The sequence below is a fragment of the Aquila chrysaetos genome, chromosome 1 (assembly GCF_900496995.4).
Source record: "Aquila chrysaetos chrysaetos chromosome 1, bAquChr1.4, whole genome shotgun sequence".
In the NCBI taxonomy this organism is placed as follows: Eukaryota; Metazoa; Chordata; class Aves; order Accipitriformes; family Accipitridae; genus Aquila; species Aquila chrysaetos.
This window is the reverse complement of record NC_044004.1, coordinates 66,762,465-66,785,588: the sequence shown is the minus strand read 5'-3', so window position 1 is coordinate 66,785,588 and position 23,124 is coordinate 66,762,465. Positions and strand designations below refer to the sequence as shown.

Genomic DNA, 23,124 nt, shown 5'->3' with positions numbered 1-23,124 from the left:
TCGATCCAGCCTGTCCAGATCTCTCTGTAGAGCCTTCCTACCCTCAAGCAGATCGACCCTGCCTCCCAACTTGGTGTCATCTGCAAACTTACTGAGGGTGCACTCAATCCCCTCATCCAGACCATTGATAAAGATATTAAACAGAACCAGCCCCAACACCGAGCCCTGGGGAACACCACTTGTGACCCGCCGCCAACTGGATTTAACTCCATAAATATAATGTCACTTTTACCTGTCCTCTCTTTAATCCTAATCCAGAGACTCTCAGTTGGCTCCTTATTCATCCCCAGGCAGAGTTCCATGCTCTCCAACTGTTCTCTCACATAAAGGGCAACTCCCATTCCTCATCTTCCCAGTCTGTATTTCCTTAAGAGCTGATATCCCTTCATTGCATCACTCCAGTCACGGAAGCCATCCCACCACATCTCTGTGATCCTAACAAGATCCTTATATGCATGTCATACTTCATATTACATTACTGAAAGCTCCACATTTTCTGGCCCCTCATTAGCAACTTCACTGACTCATTAACGAACGTGCCACAGCCAAGATTTCAGTTAATTCTTAATAGCTTAAGTTCTTATTGCCTTGCCAACAATGGAATCCCCCTGCCTTCAAGCTCTTTCCTTCAGATCATAACTTCTCATTTAAATTTCTCATTTAATTTTAAAACACTTAAAATTTCAGTGCTGGAATACTGATCTAAGACTCTCTATTTTTTATAATCCAAACAATCACAAAACCAAATTCTATCTAAAAACTAGCCACTGTTTCAGCAAAGCCCCCCCCTTATTTATTAGCAATATATACTTATCTTATTCATTCATTATTCAAACTCTTCCCATGCTACTTTCTGTCTTTTGCCTCTTCAGAGAGTTTCCTGTTACATGCTTTGGTTTTTCCTAATAACCTGTATGTGCTACCTTGAAGTCAGATAGGCACCATAAGTATTTGCATTAATTTTTAATGTTATCATGTGAATCATGAATTACAAACTGAGCAGTTTTGTTTTTCCAACTAAGACTGTTGAAAGTTACAAGCATGAGTTCTACTGACTGTATAGGTTAGAGATGCAAACAATTTTGCAACAAGTTGATCTTTGCCCAGCTATGGTCAACAGTTAAAATGACAATGTATGCTAAAGGGATGTAATATAATTTCACAATCAGTCTCATCTGAAATAGGGAATAGACAGTGGTTTGGAAGCCATTACAGAGCAACACAGTGTCAATACAGACAAAGATGGGCAATGTGAACTTATGGGCAAATAAATCCAAGCACAATCTGATGAGAATCCACACTGATTTAAGAACAATGCAAGAAACTGCAAGGAGACAGAGACTGGTAAAGAAAATTAGACAGTACAGAACCACAGGAGAACATCACTCACCAAAAAATCGCAAAATCCACTTAAAAAGGATAGCAATTTCTACTTCCACCATAAATATCAGAAAGAACGCATGCCACTTAATACATTAACAGTATTTAACACATTAAATACTGTCCTTTAAATAATATTTGAATTAAAATAGCAATGCACAAAATTACACAGACTACCTAAACCAGTATTTTTCAAACATGCATTTAGAGTTTGGGGTTTTCTTATTTATATAAAAAAGAAAACAAATTTAAGAAATACTGCTTCGTAAAATCCAGCTTTTCAACAAGCCTGTATAAACAGTTCTGCTCACTATATTAATTTGTAATTTGGTTTGACAGGAAACCAAGAAATAGCGGTACTACGATGGAGGGACTGGACAGTTCTTCTGCCACATTTCTGTTGCATGACATGGCATTTATGAAGCACACAAGGTTCACAAAGTCAAACAATACACCCTACAAAGAAAATACCCAAGGTTAACATAAGCAGTATCAACAAAAATGCAAAATGAAGTAGAAATTATGATTAATAAATACAAGTAGATGGAGACAGTATATAGAGGTATTAAAGATTAAACATTAGGATCTGCAAGCATGCAACAATTCACAAGACAACTGTTAGCTTCAGGAACCTTAAATGTACTTAACTCAAGTCATTTTTTATTTTCCTTAAGGCATTTGCAACTGTAAAGCTGATAATACAAAATTAATTACTAGAAATTGTTCTAAATTAGTGAGCTAAAAGGCCAATCATTAATCTTCACCATCATTTGATGGTTAATCCATAGCCGTTTGCAATGCTTGGAATGCATCTCTACGCACTACTAGTTAAAGACACTTGTGAGCTAATAACTGCAACATTTGCCTCTGCCATTAATTTTAACTTAATTTGACATCCAACATTTACTAATTGCCAAAGAGAAAAATTAGCATACAGCAATGAAAAAGGTTAAGATGATTGACATTTGCATTAAAGAACATAGGGAAAATATTTTAACTATACATTAAAATTTTGTCCTTTTTTTCGTTATCAGGTGGGCAATTTTGTAGGGAGAGGAAGGGAACGTCTGCCAGACAGGTCAGACAATTATATAGTACTGCTGTTTCCTTATAAAGTCTGCTCAGTGCAAACTACCTCCTGTGCTGCTGACACCATCAATAAACTCTTCATAACTCCAGAAAGTGTTACAACTTTTAAAATCTTAACAAGGACTTTATTGACCTGTTTTTCCACTTCTCCTCCAGCGACACTAACTGTTCAAAAGTAGAAACTAATTTCCAAACAAAACCAGGTCTGTTTAGAGGAGAGGCACCAATATCTGAAGATATCAAACCTAATTTTCAATTCACTGAAGTGAAAGATACAAAGGCACTGAGTGCACCATACACTGACTTACAGTCTGTAATCCACAGACTTGAGGAATCTCTGGGTTATTTCTGAGTGGTTCACAGAAGAAAGCTAAGAAAAGCAAATTAACATGTATTATGCAGGACACTGCATATGAGAATTTTCTATTCTAGAAGGAGTTTAAGCTTCCACCAAAAAAGCATTCACTGAAACAGAAGGCAGGGTGGGGTAAAACAAACAAACAAACAAAGCCAACAAACAACACTGTACCAAGACATTTTCATGTTCCTGCATAATGTATTTTCATCTAAGTAGCAATACTTTTGCCTTTTTTCTTCTCAGCTTAAGGAAAAATCTATGCATGCAAATAATTTCTAGAATAAGAAAGCAAGTACTAGTCAAGTAGTCAATATAATTTGTAAAAGTCTTTGCTTATTTGAGAGAGAATTTTAGATCTGTTGGCAGCATTATTTTCAAATCAAGTCAAGGTATAGCTTATTGTTACATCACCATACAATAATAAATTGAAACAGTATACCAAACACATATTTGCTCATTTTCAATAATGCAACTATTGCTTTTAATTTGTTTAAATTGCAAGACATGAGCACATTATCCTCTCAAGGTATATATTTCCTCTCTATGTCAATCCCTGCCACCATTTCCACAGTTCAGTAGACTGTCAAATTCTGCCTTGTGCACATTTGATATTTAGTTATTAACAAGAATATGTTGTAACTATATTCAGTGTTTACCACTCTGCATTGTCATAATACCCAGCTATAGGTCTTATGCACTTCTCTCTTTGGCCATCCTTTTCCAATGTCCCCATGTGTTGTTGGCAGCCCTATAGCAGAGGCTCCACACCCATCATTTCAACTCATGGCCCAGAGGCCCAGTTCAGTCCCCACAGCCACAACCTGAACACATGTAGCAGCAAGTATGGAGGAGGTTTGCCTCAAACTCTGCAGGAACAGCAAAGGAGGCCACTAACAATTCTTTAGGCTGCAGACACAGGTCCCATATTCTAATTGTTAATATACCAAGTTGTACAGATGAGAATCCATTCCCTCTTCAGGTCACCTTTGCTTAGGAAGATTCTCTCATAGCTGTTTGCCTCTTTATGCATCAGTTCTTTCCGCTGCAAATGTTTCCCCATTTCTTCTTTTTGAGACCTCTGTCACTTCTCAACCAGTAGCAAATCTCTATTACGCTTTTCTTTAAAGGCTTCTGCACAGCTTCCTCTACCCAGCTGATCCTGTTCTTTCCTGCTTCTTAAATTCTCAGTTTACCTTGCTCACTCTATTCCTATCCCCTATTTTACAGTTTTCTTCCAGTTTGAATTAGTAAAATTTTAGCATCCTGCAGCTTTATTCACGACATTCCACTCACTCAAACTGAGTGAATGAGATGGGGGAGCTCCCCATTAACCATATATAACTGCAGTCTAAGAGCCCATCAGTGGTACAGATCCCTCCTCCTGACTATTCTGCCTGCTGAATAAAGAAAATACTTTCTTCTCCTCGGAGGCACTGATTAGGAAAAGCCTTCCTAGACACCTACTACAAAAGAAGCTATAACAAGGCAACACCTAGAAAAGGTGAAGAATTGTGTCATAACTACATAGTTTGGAGGGTACACAGCTTTAAAGGAGGCTGCACATTCTAATCTCCAAGTTCCTTCTGCTCTCCGTAAGTCAGGTGACCCCCAAGAATAATTTCTATCTTGAATAAGCAATAATTTTTTATAAATAACTGTTTATACCATAAGAATGAACCCCATATTTAAGCATTTCAAGTCTGCTACTTAATTTGCATCTCCCCCAGCTTTGCTGCTTCGACATATTGGGCATTGCACAATTGAAAACCAAAAACCTGCAGTAGTACAATGACCCTCTTGGCTAGCTATCTCTGCTTCCCCTCAGGGCAATGCAGACACACCTTTCAGAGGACTGAAGAACATCTGAAGCCTTCAAAATGCCCTAGAGCTCAAAATGCCTGCACATACCACTGTGGGAGACCCTACCTTCTTCAAGATACGGAGAAAAAATGGAGACAAAAGTGTCCTCAATAACCCATGAATGCCAATGGGATCTGGACTCAAGAGATCCTGATGGTCTGTTACTTTCTAAAACTATTGAGCCATGTTCACTTCTCTGCAAATTAGTTTTTAAATTGCCATCATATATTAACTCCTCCACTACCTAATCTTTGCTGCTTTTGCTGGTTTTCCCTCATCTGACAGTGATGAAAATCAGGCAAACATAACACGTGTAAATGCTGTGCACACTTTTTTTTTTTCTCCTGTATTAAATGAGCAGGGCACCAAAGAACATACAAATTTACTTGGCACTCACCGATGTTTACTACAGCTGTACTTCCTTAGACTGAAACTAACAATTATTTAGAAATACACTGTATGTTAAAGTCACAGTACTAAAACGTTTCAAGATTATACTTCTTCCCATTCAGAGCAGTGAACAAAATTTTTCTACTTATACAGCAATTTCCACTTATACAGCAATTTCCACTTATACAGCAATAAAACTGTACCTTATACATACTAACATTTCTGAGTCTTACTCAATGAAAATTTCTTGAGCTACTAAAAGAAAAATAAAAATTCAGAATTTACCCAACTATCTTCTCTTTAACTGAATCACATGGTAACATGAACAACTTTTAAGTAATAAAATATATTTAAGGGCCTGAAATAAGTAAATGTTAGTTCTTCCCAGTAGTTTAAAACATTCAGTTAATTTAGGACTGCATTATACTGTGTAAATCATTATATTCTTTTAAAACTTGGGGAAGCTGAAAGGTCAAAAAGGCACGTTGTCCACCATTCCTTACTTGTTTCCTATTATTAACCCAAAAATCATCAGTCCTTTTTACAAAGTAACATGGCTAGACAGATAAATCTAAGGCCTAGCTAGCATGGTTACAATGGTTAAGAAACAGAAATTCTTAGATGCTTTCATAAACTCAGCACTGGTCGGTTAGAAAGAACAAACTGAAGTTGTGATTTAATTTTTTCATTAACATTTTTATTGAACTAGAAGCCACAGATTAAACATCTTTGTATACACTGTGTTAATATTTGGAAAACATCAAAAATGCAGAAATGAGCAAAATACATGAGTAATACTAAGAAATTTGGCTTTAAAAAGGTTACACACACCTTCTAAATTCTGAGTGCAAGGAAACCAATGCAGTGCAATTATGCTAGAAAAGCCGTTGCTGCTTATAAAACGTTGTGCAGCTGTTGGAGGAGAGGGTTACAGTGACAAACAGCTTCCCTGCTACAAAGGTGGCAGGAAATCTATCAAACTGGACAATAAAATTGCAATTGAGTTTCTTTGGCTTTTTATAGCAGCTGCATGTATCTTGATGTGTAGCTCTGCAAAACCTATCCAATTCTGTAACACTAGTCCTTTATGTACTAGTTCTTTATCATAGAATGGTGTTATAAATTAGTGGCAGGAATGGCGCAAAGGGTTGTAAAAAGGAAAAATAAGCAGTAACCCAATACAATTAGAGATGAAATAACAAAAACACAAATTGGTTATTCTCTTAGCAATGTTAAGGAAATATTTTTGTTCCCATAATTCCCACATTACTTTGAAAGCATGCTAGAAATCAAAAACATCTGAGAGGCACTTAGCATCGAACAATTTGCCCACTGAATTATGTCTACACTATGTTATGTGTGAATCTATATGATTCTCAATATTGGTATAACAGGATACAAAGCTATTCAAGATAAGTAAAATTAGAAGGATTAATAATTCATTATCATTAGATATTAATATCAGTTTATAAGGACATTCTCAAGTGATTAGTAAGGTTTTACCAGAAAGAGCTTTTTTCGTGATTTATCCTAATTTATGGTCATGCAATTAAAAGATAGTTATGAAATATTATCTAGCTTTATATTGCTAGTTGCATAAATTGCATGTATTATTTATAAAAAAGTTCAAATGGCAAATGCATAATAAAGGTGAAAAAAAATCCAATTTTAAAATCCTTGACTATTGCATCATCATTCATATCACTATTGTTAAGTTAGTTTCTGGGTGCTTTTGTTGTTTAATCATTTTCATTTCAGCTTCTGAACTGGATAATATTAGCACCAATGTCCAAACAAACTGAACTCTTTTATGATTCCTTCAAAATTACAACACCACTCTTCTGCTAGCTCTGCCCACACCCACACACCTCTAACCTTGCCATTGTTCAACTTCCTCAGAAGTAGGCTGGAAGAACAAACAGTCCTTACATATTGACCAGACAGCCAACAAAGCCAGACTTGGGAAAACTGAAACAGGAACTTAATTCTACAACCAAAGATACCTCACTATGCCAGCATGCCAGGAACCAAAAATGAGAAACACAGAGTGAAGCACGCCATTTTCTCATTCACTATGGTATTGCACAAAAACATACAGCCTTTGGGGGGGAAAAAAAAAAAAAAAAAAACAACAAACAAAAAAAACCAAAACAGAAGTAACATTATCTGTACCTCAGTTTTTTGGTATTTTCCAAAACTGTGGGTTTTTTCTTAACATTTGGCTGTGGCATCACAATAAAATCTTGTTTTTTCCTCTATGAACTCTAGACCATTGATTAACCACATCAAGTCACTGAAGATAATGACCAAAAATCCATATAATATTTTGACATAGAAGCTATTTAAATGAGATTCCTGACGTTACATTATCTTACAAAAAGAGTCTAAGAGTAGAACTACAGCTATAAGATAATGTGCTGGTTAATTTTTAAATTCAATACACCAAAGCTCTGTATAACAGAGGTAGAAAGGTGGTCTTCCTTCACTCGTCTCTCCATCTTTCCCCAGGGACAGTTCCCCAGCAATTCCTAGCAATCACACAAATGCTTTAAATTATGCCAGTTTCTATAAAAGCGGATTAGGGATATTTACTCTGGCTACAGCTTGCCATTGTAAAGTCTACTCCACCCACAGCCTCTGCATCTTGGGGGAAAGAGAGGAAACAGTTTTTTTGAAGACTGCAGAGCTGACACAAAAGAAGATTAAGAATATTTCAACAACTAAAATGTGATCTCTGTAAGGGTTAAAATTTGGCCCTTGATTCTTTGCACCTGGATTCCATTTAGCTAAGTGACTATTTAATGATATTATTTCACACACTTTTATTATATAGTTTTCTACATTTGTCTCCCCATAGCCCAATAACCCACAATCAAGCTATGAATGCAATAAACAATCAGAGCTGCAAAATAACACTGTTCTTGCTGTCTGCAGAGACTGACTTTTTCTGAGAAAAAATTCATACAAAATCAAGGACCTCAGAAATGCTAACAATTCATTAGAATTATAAAGTGATCTTTAGGATTCATAGATGTCCATTTCGCACCATTAAGTTGCACACATTAAGAAATATGTAATTTATAATTTAATTAATCTTAAGTAAATATTTCTGATAAACTAGAATAATTATGAGGCCCACACTGGCCTCACTCCTTTGTTCAGAATAACGCAGGAAAGTTATCTTTTATACTACTGTGCCTTGTTCAAAGATCCACTAATAACTTCTATGATATAATTCTGGTTGTAACAACAACAAAAAAATCAGACAGAAGAATAATGAAGGGTAATAGTCTCATTCATACTGCAAGGATTTGCGTTCTCACCCTGTATTCCATGACAGCTTAATAGCTGAAGCATCTGTCTTAACTTTGATTTCTTTGCTTTTTACTGGTTTGTTTTACAGCCTTTTGATATTACTAAAAGGTATTTTTGTTTATGAATAGATATGGTGCGCCACCTTGTGTTCGTGCCATTATTAAAAAGCAAAACCAGCACTAAAATTTTTCAGAAATACTCCTGAAATTTGATTATCTTGTTATACTGAAAATGGCACATATTTTCAAAAAACTATCACAATTTGAGCCACAACAACAAAAAGGTTTGTATTGAAGCAACAAAATTAACATTTAAATGTCAAATATTTGAAAGTTATGCCCAGTAACAGATAGAAACACTGGGCTTTTATTTAACTACTGACCTCCACTTCAAGACTATCTCACTGTACGATACAGCGCTTTAGGGCTCTAAATGTAATCACACAGCGTAACTAAGTTTCCCAACTATTTCAAACACTCACCTTTGAATGTGTGATCGACAGTGTATCCACCCAAACACGCCAGCCACCCCACTCATATTTGATTGCATGGTAGAGCAAAATTCGAAATATGGTATACACCATCTCAGTTATCTTCTGTTCCTCAGAAGTCTTCGGATTAAAACAGCAAAGGGAAAGCATCCACTCCTGCCAGACGGAGCACTGCAACAAACTCCTGCAAAATACACATAAGCTATTTAATCAAATTTCAAAATATATCTTAGAAATATACATCAGCTAAGTCAGGAATTCAATATGTTTAAAACAATTGCTATGTGCAAGCATCTCTAATTTTACATATTGAAGACTATAGTATAGAGTTTGTTGAACAGCAATGAAGCTGTATCTGCTTAACGAGTCTAATTTACTAGGAGACCTTGTTACTTATTTTGTATACATGTGCATATAGCAAGCTATCTTACCTCCTATTTTCTCTGCTGTTATTAAAAAGTTTAATCATATCTGAGAGAAAGGCTCGCCGAACCTCCAGAGTTTCTGGACACTGTGGAGAATTACGCAGCAGGATTGCAATAACCTTCAAAATCTCTGTAAAACAGTTCATGAGCAACAGAATATAAGTACTAAGCACAGCATAAAATACAGGACATCTTCCAATATTGTTTGTACAAGAAAAGCGAAGCTACGTAATAAAGTTTTGTACTGAGAAAAAGCATATCTCTATTTGACTAGAAGGTTTAACTAATAAAAATCCCTTCTTCCAAGACTTTCCAAACCTGGTCACCGTCAGGGGGATCTGCAGGCCTATACAGCTGAAGAAAATTGAATTTTTTTGAATTGTCAGGTTTAAGCAACACAAATGTTACTGCATGACAAATGACAAGCTATCAGAATCTATCAGAATCTTTTTCTAAGGAAGTTCACATAATACAATGCATCTGTTATAAAATCAATATATGAGAAAAATGCATAGATTTTGCTCTAACTTAATAATATTGCACTTTTGAAGAATGTGAACAATTTCCAATTATACTTAACAATTTCTGTTATAAAAAAAAAAGTCTGAGAAAGGGGACAAAACCTTCCCGATATAAAATTTCATTTCTTATGACCATAATGTTTTCTATGTTTTTAGGAGACAGTCAAAATTGTGGGTACCTTCCACTTTTTGAAGCAGTGGAGCAGTCACTGTTCTTGTTATTTTAAAAAAAAAAGTTAACTTTGTAAATAAATTAGGGTGCAATTTGAACACAGTCACTGTGATAGTTTCAGTTCACCTTGCACAATTTCTCTAAAACGAGAAATTCCGTATTTTATAATATTAGCACTGATCTTCAAAAGGTACTCTAGAAGTCACTCTTCCTACTAGACCTAGATAATTCCAGACTCGTACTTCACACTACAAATAATCTGTATTATCCACAGCAGTGACTGCCAACTTCAAAAATCATAAGAGAAAGTAACAGAAATCTCCTCACATCTCTTACTTTATACAGATTTACCAGAAGGCAAATGGCATACTACAACCAGATTTCTTTCCTCTGTATCTGCTTTGCTTTCCTTTCTCTTCCCTCACTTTCCACATGACATGAACCCACAACTATGACCTACATTTAATGACAAAGCAGCTATGAAAGTGAAAAATCTATTATTTCTCCAGAAAAAATGAACTCCCAAAGCTGTAAGTCCATTGTATTATATACAGAGCACATTAATAAAGCATATAATTCAAGAAAGGAGATCAGTATTTTCTCTTAGTTCAAAAGACATCTAAAGTTTCATACCAAAATATTTCCCATAAAGTAAGCTAACGAAAACAGTGAGCAGATACATTTCTCCTATTTTCCATGTAATGTTGTCATACTGAATGTAATTTAAGCTGAAGGCTGTTTCCATATTTCAGATAATTTAATCTGACATCACTAAATAATGCAATCAGAATTTTGCTGGAACCTTAACATGTATTAAATCAAAGTATCCTGTGCATGCAAGTCTTGAAAAACCATTTCACAACATGACTGAACAGCCAAAAAAGGTGAGTCATGAACTACATACACATTTAGACACATAAAACATCTTTCAAAAAGCTATAGAGACATACTTTCTAAATAACTCCAAATAAATGCACATTATCTTTCCTTTTGTATGAAAGACAATGTAAAACTGAGATCAGAATTAAGACTGGTGGATGTAATTAATAAGCTTTCTCATGGTTTTTTTAGAGCAGACTTTTCTTAACGGTAGCACTTAGAAATCTATATCATCCTTACGAGGATTTTGTATCTTCACTGTTGAATCTGGGTCAGGATGTTGTTTATGTATCACTTGAGTGCAAATCTGTTCAGTCAGAATCTAGCAAGAAAGAAGAAGATGCCATATCAATGTTCACAAAGACAGCTTACTGAAAAATAGTTGGATACATTCCTCATACAGCACCATCATTACTTCACCATGGTTCTAAAAATTATCCAAAAAACCCACTTGTTGCCTTTCTTCATAATTTATTTCATCATGTTCCTAAAATTTTACTCTAAACATTTTTTATTGGTTTTTTGCTTTCTCTTAAGCGCATACTGTTATTTTAAATACACTGGAAGAGAAACCTAACAAATCTAACCAAAACAATCATCATAAGGCAAGATCATTGCTACAATAAAATTCCACATATATATGAGTGTCTGCTTGAGACATTCAGGTTACTCGTTATCTAGAATTGTTCATAATGAGCATAACCAAGTTAAGGGGGCAGGGGGGGAATCTCAAGTAGTGAGCTTTGGGGAAAAAAAAAAAAAAAAAAAAAAAAAAAAAAAAAAAAAAAACAAGCAAAAAAAACCCAGCACTCAGCTGCATCACGCTAAGGTTTAATGTCATCTGGAACATATCAGCACAAATATGTAAGCAATTTTCTAACAATGTCTTACAAGTAATTAGGAAGATTGGATCCTAACTACAGTATATTACTACCTCAAATAGGACATTGTATGTGGTCATGGTGATTAAGCTTGTCTGAAGCATCAGCCTTTCAGCCAACAAAGAGAACAATCCATGTCCAAGCATGACTTCAGCCTTTCTCCTAAAATAGTAAGAAAGATGAAATATATTTACATATTCAACTTGTTTTAAGGGGGAAAAAAAAAAAAAAAAAAATCTTAAAATGTGCGCCTCAAGAAACATGGAATCATTGGAAACATCTTTTTCTTTTTTGTTCCTTAAGTTTTTCACTTTTGGTTAAGGAAAAGGGCAATGATTCAAATTCTGAAAGGACAAGTCATTCCCCGAAGACAGACAGAAGACAGCTAACTTTTTTCCATAAATGCGGTTCACTCACCCATGGGCCCAAAAAGCTGAAACACACCCTTAGGGATTTCTTGATAAACACTAAGGAAAGGGCATCTTTGTCCTCATTTCACTCAAAATACAACCATGGACAGCGATCTCAATAGTTATCTACTACTGTAGTCAACTTGAGACATATTAAATCTAGTTCTCAGTAAGTAACACAGGTTTCAATCTCATCAGTCTAATTCTTGCTACGATTTCAGTGGAATTATGGAAAAAGACCACTTTAAAAACCAGGCAGCTATACTCCAAGTAAGTATTAAATGAACTTGGTAAGGAAGTGATAATGCCTGGACACTAGTTGCCAATAACAAGTAATTCCACCACAACAGAAATATATTAATGACAAACAAATTGAAGAATAGTAGCTCCTATTCAGTGAAGCATATTTAGTGATTAACCTCCAATATAGCTTTTTTGACTTTACATACAAACACGTGTGTATATATACACATTAAATAATATACACACAAAATAATATATGGCATGTATGTGTCACAACCTACCTTTTTTCCTTCTTTTTTTCGGGAGGGGTTTGTCTTAAGACCTAAACCAGTACTTACTTTGGAGCGAGATGCTTTAAGAAATACCCCATCACTTTCAGAGCTTGCACCCTGATGCCTTCACTTTGTGATGCTAAAAGCTTGTAGACAACCCTAAGTGGAGAAAACATAAGGCTTCCTAAAATAGTTGAAATACACAACAATTTTTGGAATGACAAATTAACTGCAGTAGACTGCAAATAAATTCGTATCTGAGCCTAATTTAAAAGAATTACTATAATAAGACTACAAAAAACAGCATGACATTTTTGCTAACGGCACAATAGTTTGTGATTTCACATTTTATAATTACATTAGAGATTTTTAATCAAATTTAAGTATCTCCCAAATATCAATACATAAAACATGCTGTGAAAGGCTGCTGCAATTCCTGTATTGAGAACTGTCTTAATCTGGTATTTTATCCAGAAAACTAAGCAAGCAATTGTTTTCATATTAAATGTGGCTGGATAGGAATAACCATGTATGGAGGGGAATTTATTTCTAGCACTGATATTTGACATCTGTGCGCCCTGTTGTTCCCACAGGTGGGATAGAGGAAGACACCAAGTCAGGAGGCATTCTTCTCATTTCACCTTCATCAGTTTCTGCTCTTCACCTCCTTACGATTATGCTCTACACCCGCTTATGATTCTCCACTAAGAAGGTTTAAGAAGAAAGACGAAGGGAGCGAGGGACATATCTGTAGAAAAGTGCTAGACTTAACTAGCCAAACAGCTCTAGCTGAAGTTTTCCCAAGAAAGAAAATGAGTGTAACAAACACAGCAAGGAAAATGTCAATGCAACTGATGAAAGTCTGATAAATGAATAAACAATTGGAAGTACAGTCTTACAGTGGTAAGCGTCCAGTAACCTTACATATATTTGACATTACCAATTCAAACTATAATACTGCACAGATCTCATCACATGTATTTATGCCTTCCACTCCCCAAAGAAAAAGAAAATTTGCAGTACATTACAGCATAATCTTTTATTAAATGAAGTTTATTTACACAGTGAAAAATTCTAGTATTGTCCTTCTGTCAATGTGAAGAATAAAAAATGCAAGTTTTTGATCCTTGTAAATCTCCCATAAAAACAGAAGACAGCTAAATGTATTTACCAGTTACATTTAATTTCATACATTGTTTACTTTTTGAGACAGTAAAGTGCTTATGACCATGTCACTATCTGATTTCAGTTGGGCTATGGTTCATGGTATCGGACAGGTCTTTGAATTTGTGAAATATGACTTAGCTTATACCTACACAGACTACTAAGGTCTCTCTGAAAAAAGAAAAGATTCATTTTCTAATGCTCCATGAAATTATATTGGAACAGAAGGCACAGTACTCAGCCTTTACTGTGAATATTTTTCTGAGTAAATTTTTGAGGAAATTTGTATCATTTTATTAGGGGGAAGGGAAAAAAAAAAAAATCTAATTTCAATGACTCTTGAGTCTTTCCAAAAATAGCCCATGTTACAATACTGCATTTTAGCTCACCCAGTTGTAGAGAGTTCAAAGGACTTACTCAAGTTTTTAGGCCCTATCTATACATAACTGAGCACTCATCACTAGTTATATATTCCTTCACTTTTACATACCTAGAAATATTACCCAGGACACCTAAACTAAGACAAAAAAAAAAAAAAATCCTAGTTCTATACTAGAATTTAAGTGAAAATCCAGGAGTGATTAAAAAAAGTTATGTATAATAAATAACTTATCCTGGAGAAAGCTTCAGCCACAGCAATGCTAGAATCAAACAAGTGAGCAAGCCCACAATACAATGTTCATTCAAGCAATATAATCCATCTCCCTGCTTGTCTTAACAGAACAGTATGAGGGTTACCTAATTGCATAGGGAAAAAAAATATTTCCTTGCACGTATCATTTCTTCAGTAGATTCGTTACTTTCAAAATTTTAATTATTAAAAAAAATCCAAATATTTATAAAGCTTTGTAAAATTCTTTTTAAATTTCAAGAATATGGTGTTTTAATTGCAAAAAGTACATGTATCAATAAGCATACAAACAACCAGTTAAGTGACTGGAGACAATACAGGAACAGGGAATGTAACAAATGAGACAAGAAAACAAAGTGATTTCTCACTGTGGACTCACTATTCATACTGACTTCCCATATACTAGTTAATAAAAAAGAAAATGTCTACTGCCAGTTGTTAAGTAAAAACAAACATATTGCATTGGAGACCCAACATGACGTTCAAATACTTTATTATTTAGAGTTTTTATTAGTTTCCCATAGCATAATACATTACCATACAAATGAAGTCAAAGCTGAAGAAAATGGGTAAAAAAAAAAAAAAAAAAAAAAAAAATCAGCCTAGCACTAAAAGGGGAGAAAACAATTATGAACATGCCTGAATGTTGTCTCTTGAGAAACGGCAACTGAAAAAAATATGTGTATAAATAGGGGTTAACCAATAGGTGCAACAAAATGTATGAAATGAGACTCTGCCTTTACACAGCAAGAGAATTACTACTCCACATACTCTTCTAGGAATAGTTCTGATATGTTTGCCTGTTCCAATTTTTCCCCACTATGTCCAGACAGGTTAATTTTAAATTAGAAAAGTTCAATAATGTGACCACCCTCTGAGAGCCACAACACAAAATCAGTCATAACTTAGTCTTTTTCTAGCAGATCTTCTCTTGTGCTTTTACTGTTAGTAGAATTTGCTACTCTCCCTACTTTTCTCCCACAATAGTATTAAACGGTATTTTTCTATTTGTTGGAAAAAAAGAGATTGTGAACAATCCACACCATAAAGTGCTAAATTTAAAAAAATAAAAGGTTTCTTCTGCAGAAGTCCCATAATGCTTTACACATTAAAAAAAAAAAAAAAGGGGGGGGGGGGAAGCTAACAAAGATCAGCAGAAAACTGAACCAGTTTTTGTCAGCCCACTTTCAGTTCTAAAACATATGTAAGAATTGGAGGCTAAAGACTAAGTACTAGTAGATGAAGACTTAACATCCATGTTAGCTAACTCAAATTGATCACTACCTGTTTAAGTGTGACTGACAGCTTGGAAACGTTAAAAAAAAAAAAAAAAGAACTCATTGATAATAAATCTCACATCACCTCTTGTTAGAAGAACACCTGGACGCAAAAATCTCCCAAGATGAGGAATCTAAGATTGCAACACATACACTGATGAGGACTTTTCAGATTTCATGGAAATTCCATCAAGCAACAGTATGGTCAAAATACTATTTCCTTTTGCCCACTTACAAAATTCAAACTTACTGTAATCCATTCCTCTGATCAAAAGCAGGGATCATAGAACTGGGATGCTCTGACATCAGAGCAACAAGCAACTGCAAGACATCCATTAGATTGTCATCCTGTTGAATAGAAGTTACAAATTTGAATTAAAAATGTATGTATGCTAGAACATTGTTTTGGTTAAAAGAACCACTATGAAACATTTCAAAATTATCTGGAGAATAATAGTAAACTAAGGACCATAACAATTAGGCCAGGATCAAAAGAGCTATAGATCTGGAAGGCAAGTGAAGGAGAAAATATTACCCCCCCCCAAAAAAAATATTTATTTTTTAGAATGAAAAGCCATACATCTCTGTCTGGGATGTAAGCCTTTGAGAGGGAATGGACTATTGGACTATGCTATTTCCTTCCACACACATGCTCATCTATTTGCATGTATATTTCCCCCTCTTTTACTGCACAGGAGCTAGAAATAAACTGCTGCACATTTTCCGGGGCACAGGGTGGTGTTTAATGAAAAATCTCTACTAACAAATGTCCACCCCAGGAAACAAAAATACCACCACCTGCCACAGACAACATTTAAAATCGGTAATTCAAGCCGCTCAGTTAAGTTTTCTGTACTTTTGGTCTAAAGCACTCTAAACTACAGTTTATTAATTTGTTTCAAGTTAATTATAGCTAAAAACCTACAAAGTACCAAACTGCAACTGTCGCCTTTTCTCATTCTTTGTGGTATTAAAATGAAAGCTTAATTAAAAAAAAAACCAAAAAAAACCAAACACTTTCCAACATTTTTGAACAAAATTCTGATTCTTTCTCTATTAGAAAACCAGTTTTACATCCCCTGAACAACTGTGCTCACCTGATGATATTATTAGTTTACATTACAGACACTATCACTGATGAATGAGCTCTATGAGAAGGCTGAATTTTACATTTTTTGTTGATGCTTTTCTGAATTTACAACTAGATACTTAATCCTGTGGGATTCAGCATTCATGGATCTTTTAGACTTGACCATGCAAACTGCTAATATAGTTAAAATATCACCTCCTCATCTGAAGGCTATATAAAGCTTCTGCTATTTTGGTTTACACTTACATGTTACCAAGAGTCTTATTTTTTATATCTCCATATAAAGTAGAGTGACTTAAATTGCTTGACCACGGTACTACGAAGTAGTAGTAACCAGCGCAGAGAATAAAAGGAAAAATAGGTGTAAACAAAAAAGGAAAAAAAAAAAAAATCCATACTGCTTGAAGTTCAATTAATTCCTTATTTTACCCATTTCAAGCACCCTTACAGAGATGAGATCAGTTAGATTTATGTCCCCATTTCCCTTGTCTTTGATGTTGCATCTGGCAAAAAGTGCCTTTTCCTGGTGCTAAAATATGAAGATGCAGATGTATCAGTGGTAACCAACATTTACTCCCAATTAAGTTTATATGCTTCTCTTAGATGCCATTAACATACATCTTTATTTTTTAATGCATGTTTTCAATTTTATTACTTTATTTAAGACGTAAAATAAAAATAAGAGAAAAACAAACCAAAAAATATTACTTAGGCAGCATAAAACAAGGTTTTGTCTTTTTTTTTTTTTAAAGTCAGTCTCGCCATCTGTTTTTCTGCTTGGTAAATCAGTTTGCAGCACAACATAAGAAACCATTTTGACTTACTGGCTTAATGAACTTCAATCTAACATTGAACATAGTGCTTAAATCACTGCAAGAATATTGGCAATTCAGCACACTACACTAAAGAGTTGGACAATGTCTGCTACTTCCTCTACAGAGCCATCTTGTGGCATAAAGGTGGTAATGTTTGAAAATATTCAAATATTTGGTTGTCACAAACAGTGTAAAGTAGTACACTTCTCCTCCCATACACACCCCCAAATTAAAAATTACCTCATGTATAGTGAGCAGATAATTGAGGATAGCCTGCAATTCATCTTCTTTTATTCCATAGTCCTTTAAAAACAATCAGGTTTTAACTATCATCTTTCAAGTACAAAAGTACTGTTCCCAAAAAAGCATTATTACAAGCAATGGTTACATACAGAGCAAGTCCCACAAGACTTGGTAGTATAATAGCTTCATAGATGGAAGGTAGCTTTTTCCCTGCCCAAAAAAACCCCACTGAACGTTATAAAAGTGCTTTTAGACAACTCCAATACAAGCATAAGAATAGGCTAGATAGTAATATAGTACATGAAATTGTTAGAGTAACACATTAATTGATACAGACAATTTGAACTGAGAGCTTCCTATTAATAGAAGAATTAAATTAAGGTGGCAAAGAGGATTCAAAAGTAGACCTGGACATTTAATTATAAGCCTGCTAGCTATGCCTACAGCTGAGTTTGCTTCCTATTTTCCACTACAGAATCCTATCTTCAGTTGCTATCAACTTTGCAGAAATTTAAATCATTTATGGTGTCTATGTCAGGAAGATGCCTTGAGGTCTTTTTGGTGAAAATAAAATAAAAACCAGCAGTTTCTAAGAACAGGATGAGGGTAAGGAAAAGCAGGCTTCTTCATTTCTACAGCTTTAATTTTTAAAGCAAGTCTCATTTCCCAAAAAGGTTTTGCACCACTGTGTACAAATAGAAAATTTGCAGAAGAATCAACTTTTTATGATGGACATGCTTTTTACTGTCTTGTGAAACTCCATCCAAAACTGCCCAAGCTATAAATCTCTGACAGAAATTTTTAAAAATAAATAAAAGTGAAGCTAACATTTAATGAAAGTCTTTTAGAGTTTGAGAGCTAAATTGTCCCTGATACTTCAGTTGCAGAACACCCAATTTAAAGAAACAGTATGAGAGTCAAGAGCAGAACTTTTCTGATAGTTACTCCTCCGTATGGCTGGGGCTAAGGGTAGCAGCACAGAGAGCATACTGGTCCCTTAGCAACAGGGGAAGAGGGAAAAAGGTAGCTAGATTCACACACAGAAAAGTCAGTCTACAGAAGGGAGAGAAGAAGAGAGAGATCAGAGCTTACAACAGGAAAGGGTTAAGAAGAGTCTATAAGCAGTAGAACTGCTGAATTTCAATATTCCTCTAACGTCTAACAAACAGTTGTGAAACTTATTGATAGTGTCTTTCTTATCCTCCTCCTCCTGGGGTCCCCTGGCCCACCGCATATAATGTCAAATGTTGCTCTTTAGTCTTTAAGCACTTCTATATGCAGGTGATATTGTTCTTTTAAAAAAAAAAATTTAAAAAAAAAAAAAAAAGGAATTAAATACTTATTTCCCCAGTAGTAAATATTTCTAAGTTTAATCATTAACAGCTCCACTTTTGATAAAAACAGCTTAAAAGGGAGAAAAATGCATCTTTAGCACTGCTGCCTGTGGCGAGAGCGACAACAAAAAGATGCACCTTACATGGTATTTCTATTTACTTATTTGTTTACAAAATTCAACATGCTTAGAAAAAAGTGCTATATTAAAGAGCATTTCTTTATGAAAGGAAACTTAGATATCCTATCATAATTTAAAGTTATCCTACCTTCATCACTAGCTGTTTAATGAACATCAACAAGAATGCTCGCAGAGATAAAATCTCTTTTTGAGTTGGCCGTGGCCCGTCTAAAAAAGAAAAGTAGATATAGTAAATGTAAATTAACAGTTGTTAATAGCATAGTATACATTTTCACATAAAGAAAAATAAAAGGCATTTTCTGCATGAAGAGGGCACAATTCTGAGTAAAGTTATCTTTCCTCCACTTCAGACTACAAAACTGTGTTTCATTTATCAGTGTTTATTACCAAAATGCTGAACCAGTGAAGTTCTACTAAGGCTTTTATTAAATACAGTTTTCCAGACCCCTCTAAATTCTTTTCATGATTTTACCACTTCCTTGCAGTGTCTCTGAACCAACTTCATGCAAGGAATAAGACTGAAATGAGAACTTCATTTCAGAATTTCCTCATTTCGAATTTTTGCAGTTTACAATTGTTTTTAAAGTTGTTCTGCTAAAGCTCAAAGCAAGAACTACATGCCATCATTACACACTGGCTATATACACAACAAAAATCAATCTTACAGTGCTATATATAAGAATTACCTTGAAAGCCATGACTTAATTTGTTAACTCAAAGTCAAAAGGACTTGCTTTTGCCATTCCTGTGCAAAGCAGACTTTCACTGAAACATTTTAAATACTCAACCACTGAGTATTTCCCAGGAGAGGCAAGGTTAAAAAAACAGGTGCAAACAAATGTCAAAGCCAAGTAAAAGCTTTCATACAGAAAACAAATGAACTGTTGCAAATACATTTCTAGGGACAGTTTTTACGTTTGCTCATAGGTTCACAGTACTTATAATCTTAATCATCAGGGAAAAACAAATCAATTAGCAAATGTAAGTGATCATATGAGTCTAGTTTTATATAGTATAGGCCCACAGGCATATTTAGCTTAAGAATAGTTATTTTCAGTACAGACTGCTCTAGTCAAAAAAGTCATTACACTATTAGTAAGACTATCCTACACATACACTTGCCTCAGGATCAATAAACCAGTTCAGAAACTAGTTAAGTAAATCCTTATCTTCACTAAAAAGAACAGAGAAAACACACATGCTTTGCTCCTTACAGGATGCAAAATACTACAAAACAATCTTTGCAACCCTCTAACAGGAAGGGTTGGTCATTTTGAGAAGTTGGTGGCAGGAAGTCAGACACATCTAAGGAGCACTCACTTCCAGTACATCTAGCTCTCTTTTATCACCTGCTTCTCTCTCTGAAATTCCGGAGCCTTTCTTCATTACAGGAGAGAGTAGAGATTTAAGTTATTCTCCCTTTGCCAAGGCTGCGTGCCCAACCCCATAAATCAGAGAACAACAATTAGAAGAGTCATAAAGTCATACTTCCAAACAGCATTAATTCTCTTATCTGTCCCAGTTCCATCTGCACATGCTTATGTTATGCTGGTGCACATTTCTCACAGTTCCTTTTACAGTACTGGATTCCTTAGTCAAGCAGCTATTCCCTTTGCTGTTTTCTTAGGATCAGTATTCTTGTTTTGTGTTCTGTGTCAATGACAAGTACTAAACACCTGTTCTAGATTTCTTATCCGGCCATGAGTTCGCTGCCTGGATTAAGCATGCTTATTAAGCAGCTTTCCAACAAGTTCAGATCCCTGCGCCTGTCAGACTCAGTATGCTTGTTTTCAGCTATACTGCTATTATCAGTAGATCTTACAAGCACTTAAAAGACTGTCCAGTACTTGAACAAGTTCCATAAAGAGACCACATTCCCAGGCACAGCCGTACACTTCCAAAACGCCACCATTTCTCTGACCAGTTCCACCTAGTATTAATTCACACAGGTCTTTGATGACAGAGGATATGACTACTGAAGAAAGTTTCCATTAGATTGTGAAAAAAAGCTTTCAAGAATACCCTATGGACAAAAGCACACTGCTCGAACTGTTACAGTGAACCCAGGCCATTAAAATAAAAAATTCTTTCTGGAACATTTACAGTTCTATTCTATACAACATTTTTTTTAAAACAAACATCAGCTTGTGAGAGTAGAAATGAATACATACCTATGCCCTTGGGAGTTATACCACTGCGATCCTGAGGATTCACTACCCAGTAATAATACTTTAGGGTATGCATGACCAAAAGAACTGTCCCAACCCGCCGGATTGCACCATATATGTTAACAGTGCCAATGAACTCAGTAGATAGGTAAGTGTACAGGATCAGCTGAACCTGCAACACCCAATCAGGAGATCAAAAATCATTACAGCAAAATTGCAGCACATCAGACAACTGCATTCTTAAATTTCACCTATTAAATTATCTTAAAGAAATAGATTTTCTCTGCACAGCTCAGTCACAAAGCTCTTAAAACCCTTGCAAACCAATGAAAATTTTAATTTTATTTCTAAAACTATAGTGCTGTGTTTTTTTTATTTACATATATTCTTTCCCTTTTTCTTCTGAGAAATAACAACTTAAATAATACTTAGTAATTTAATTTGGCTGTAGCAAACAAATATTTTACAGCAACTTCTGCAGTAGCATTATTAGTGCTGTCTCAGTTTTTGAAATGCAAAACAAAACCTTATGGAGGGAATAAAAAAATTTGGTAAGAAGGTTTCGAGTAGAACCAACTGAAAAGTTTTCATCCAAGCTGTTCGCTCTCAGAGAACATAGATTCACCAAAACAAAAATACTCTGCAGGGAATATGTCAATTTAAATGAAGACTTCAAATCTGACACCTATGATAATTTCTCTCAAAAATTTCTGTTTTTTTTCCAACTAAACCATCCGAAAGTCCTTCTCAATCTACAACACTGACTGGGTCAGGGACTCCAGAAGTCACTCCCAACTCTGCTTTGCAGAACACTGTGGGTTTCCAAACTCCCTGAAAACCTTGGGAGTCTATAAAACTTGACAGCTACGTGCAGAAAAGCAGAGTCTGAAAATAGTTCCTATATGATTTCTGCTGGGGACCCAGGACCTGTAATTCTTGGACTCCAGGCTTAGTCTCAGCACTCCCAAACTGATACATCATAAGATACCTTACTCATAAGAACAAGCAATTTTACCTGTGCTGGGATATGAATCCATATTGCAGGATTAAGGAGAACATGATCACACAGCTGCTTCAGCAAGGGCACCCCATTGTGTAAGTTGCTCAGATATTTCGAAAAGGCAAGGCAAAGTTCTAGTACAGCTCGGGTAACATGGGCTTTGGAAGACTGTAAAAGAGGATCTGCTTAAGGAAGAGCCCTGCAACAGTCTAGGAAAAGCATTTATCTCAAAAAATTTCCACACAAATGTAAGACATCAAGAAAGATTTGCTTTACCTTTTCTAGGCTATATCCTATCACAAGGAAGCCCTTACAGGAGAGCATCTGTTCTTGCATAGCAATGGAGTTCTTCAACAACTCCATGATGAAAGCCAATAAAGTAGAACTGAAAAATGTAACGTTTTAGTAAAGAAAAATGTTTTAAAGGGTTACAGTGGGACAGAAAGTATTTCCTAATTAACACTTCCACCATACAGCCCAGAGATACATTTAATGTGTTATATAATTGCTCAGATCAGAATTTTTAAAACAAAAAGCAAGGCTCAATTTTGAAAGCTCTAACTTCTTGCTTTTAATT

General features: G+C 35.2%; 1 protein-coding gene across 4 annotated transcripts in view; it reads right to left on the bottom strand.

Moving 5' to 3' along the window:
* Positions 1-23,124, bottom strand: part of LRBA (LPS responsive beige-like anchor protein) — a 431,577-nt gene that overhangs the window by 346,182 nt on the left and 62,271 nt on the right. For all 4 annotated transcript variants that reach the window (XM_030023944.2, XM_030023959.2, XM_030023952.2 and 1 more), the window contains exons 12-22: positions 22,824-22,932; positions 22,563-22,715; positions 21,551-21,719; positions 19,507-19,586; positions 17,903-17,965; positions 16,008-16,105; positions 12,752-12,844; positions 11,814-11,922; positions 11,120-11,201; positions 9,314-9,437; positions 8,874-9,066 (exon numbers count right to left, since the gene is read on the bottom strand). In XM_030023944.2, the coding sequence (XP_029879804.1) occupies positions 8,874-9,066; positions 9,314-9,437; positions 11,120-11,201; positions 11,814-11,922; positions 12,752-12,844; positions 16,008-16,105; positions 17,903-17,965; positions 19,507-19,586; positions 21,551-21,719; positions 22,563-22,715; positions 22,824-22,932 (1,273 nt within the window). The remainder of the gene's footprint in view (positions 1-8,873; positions 9,067-9,313; positions 9,438-11,119; positions 11,202-11,813; positions 11,923-12,751; positions 12,845-16,007; positions 16,106-17,902; positions 17,966-19,506; positions 19,587-21,550; positions 21,720-22,562; positions 22,716-22,823; positions 22,933-23,124) is intronic.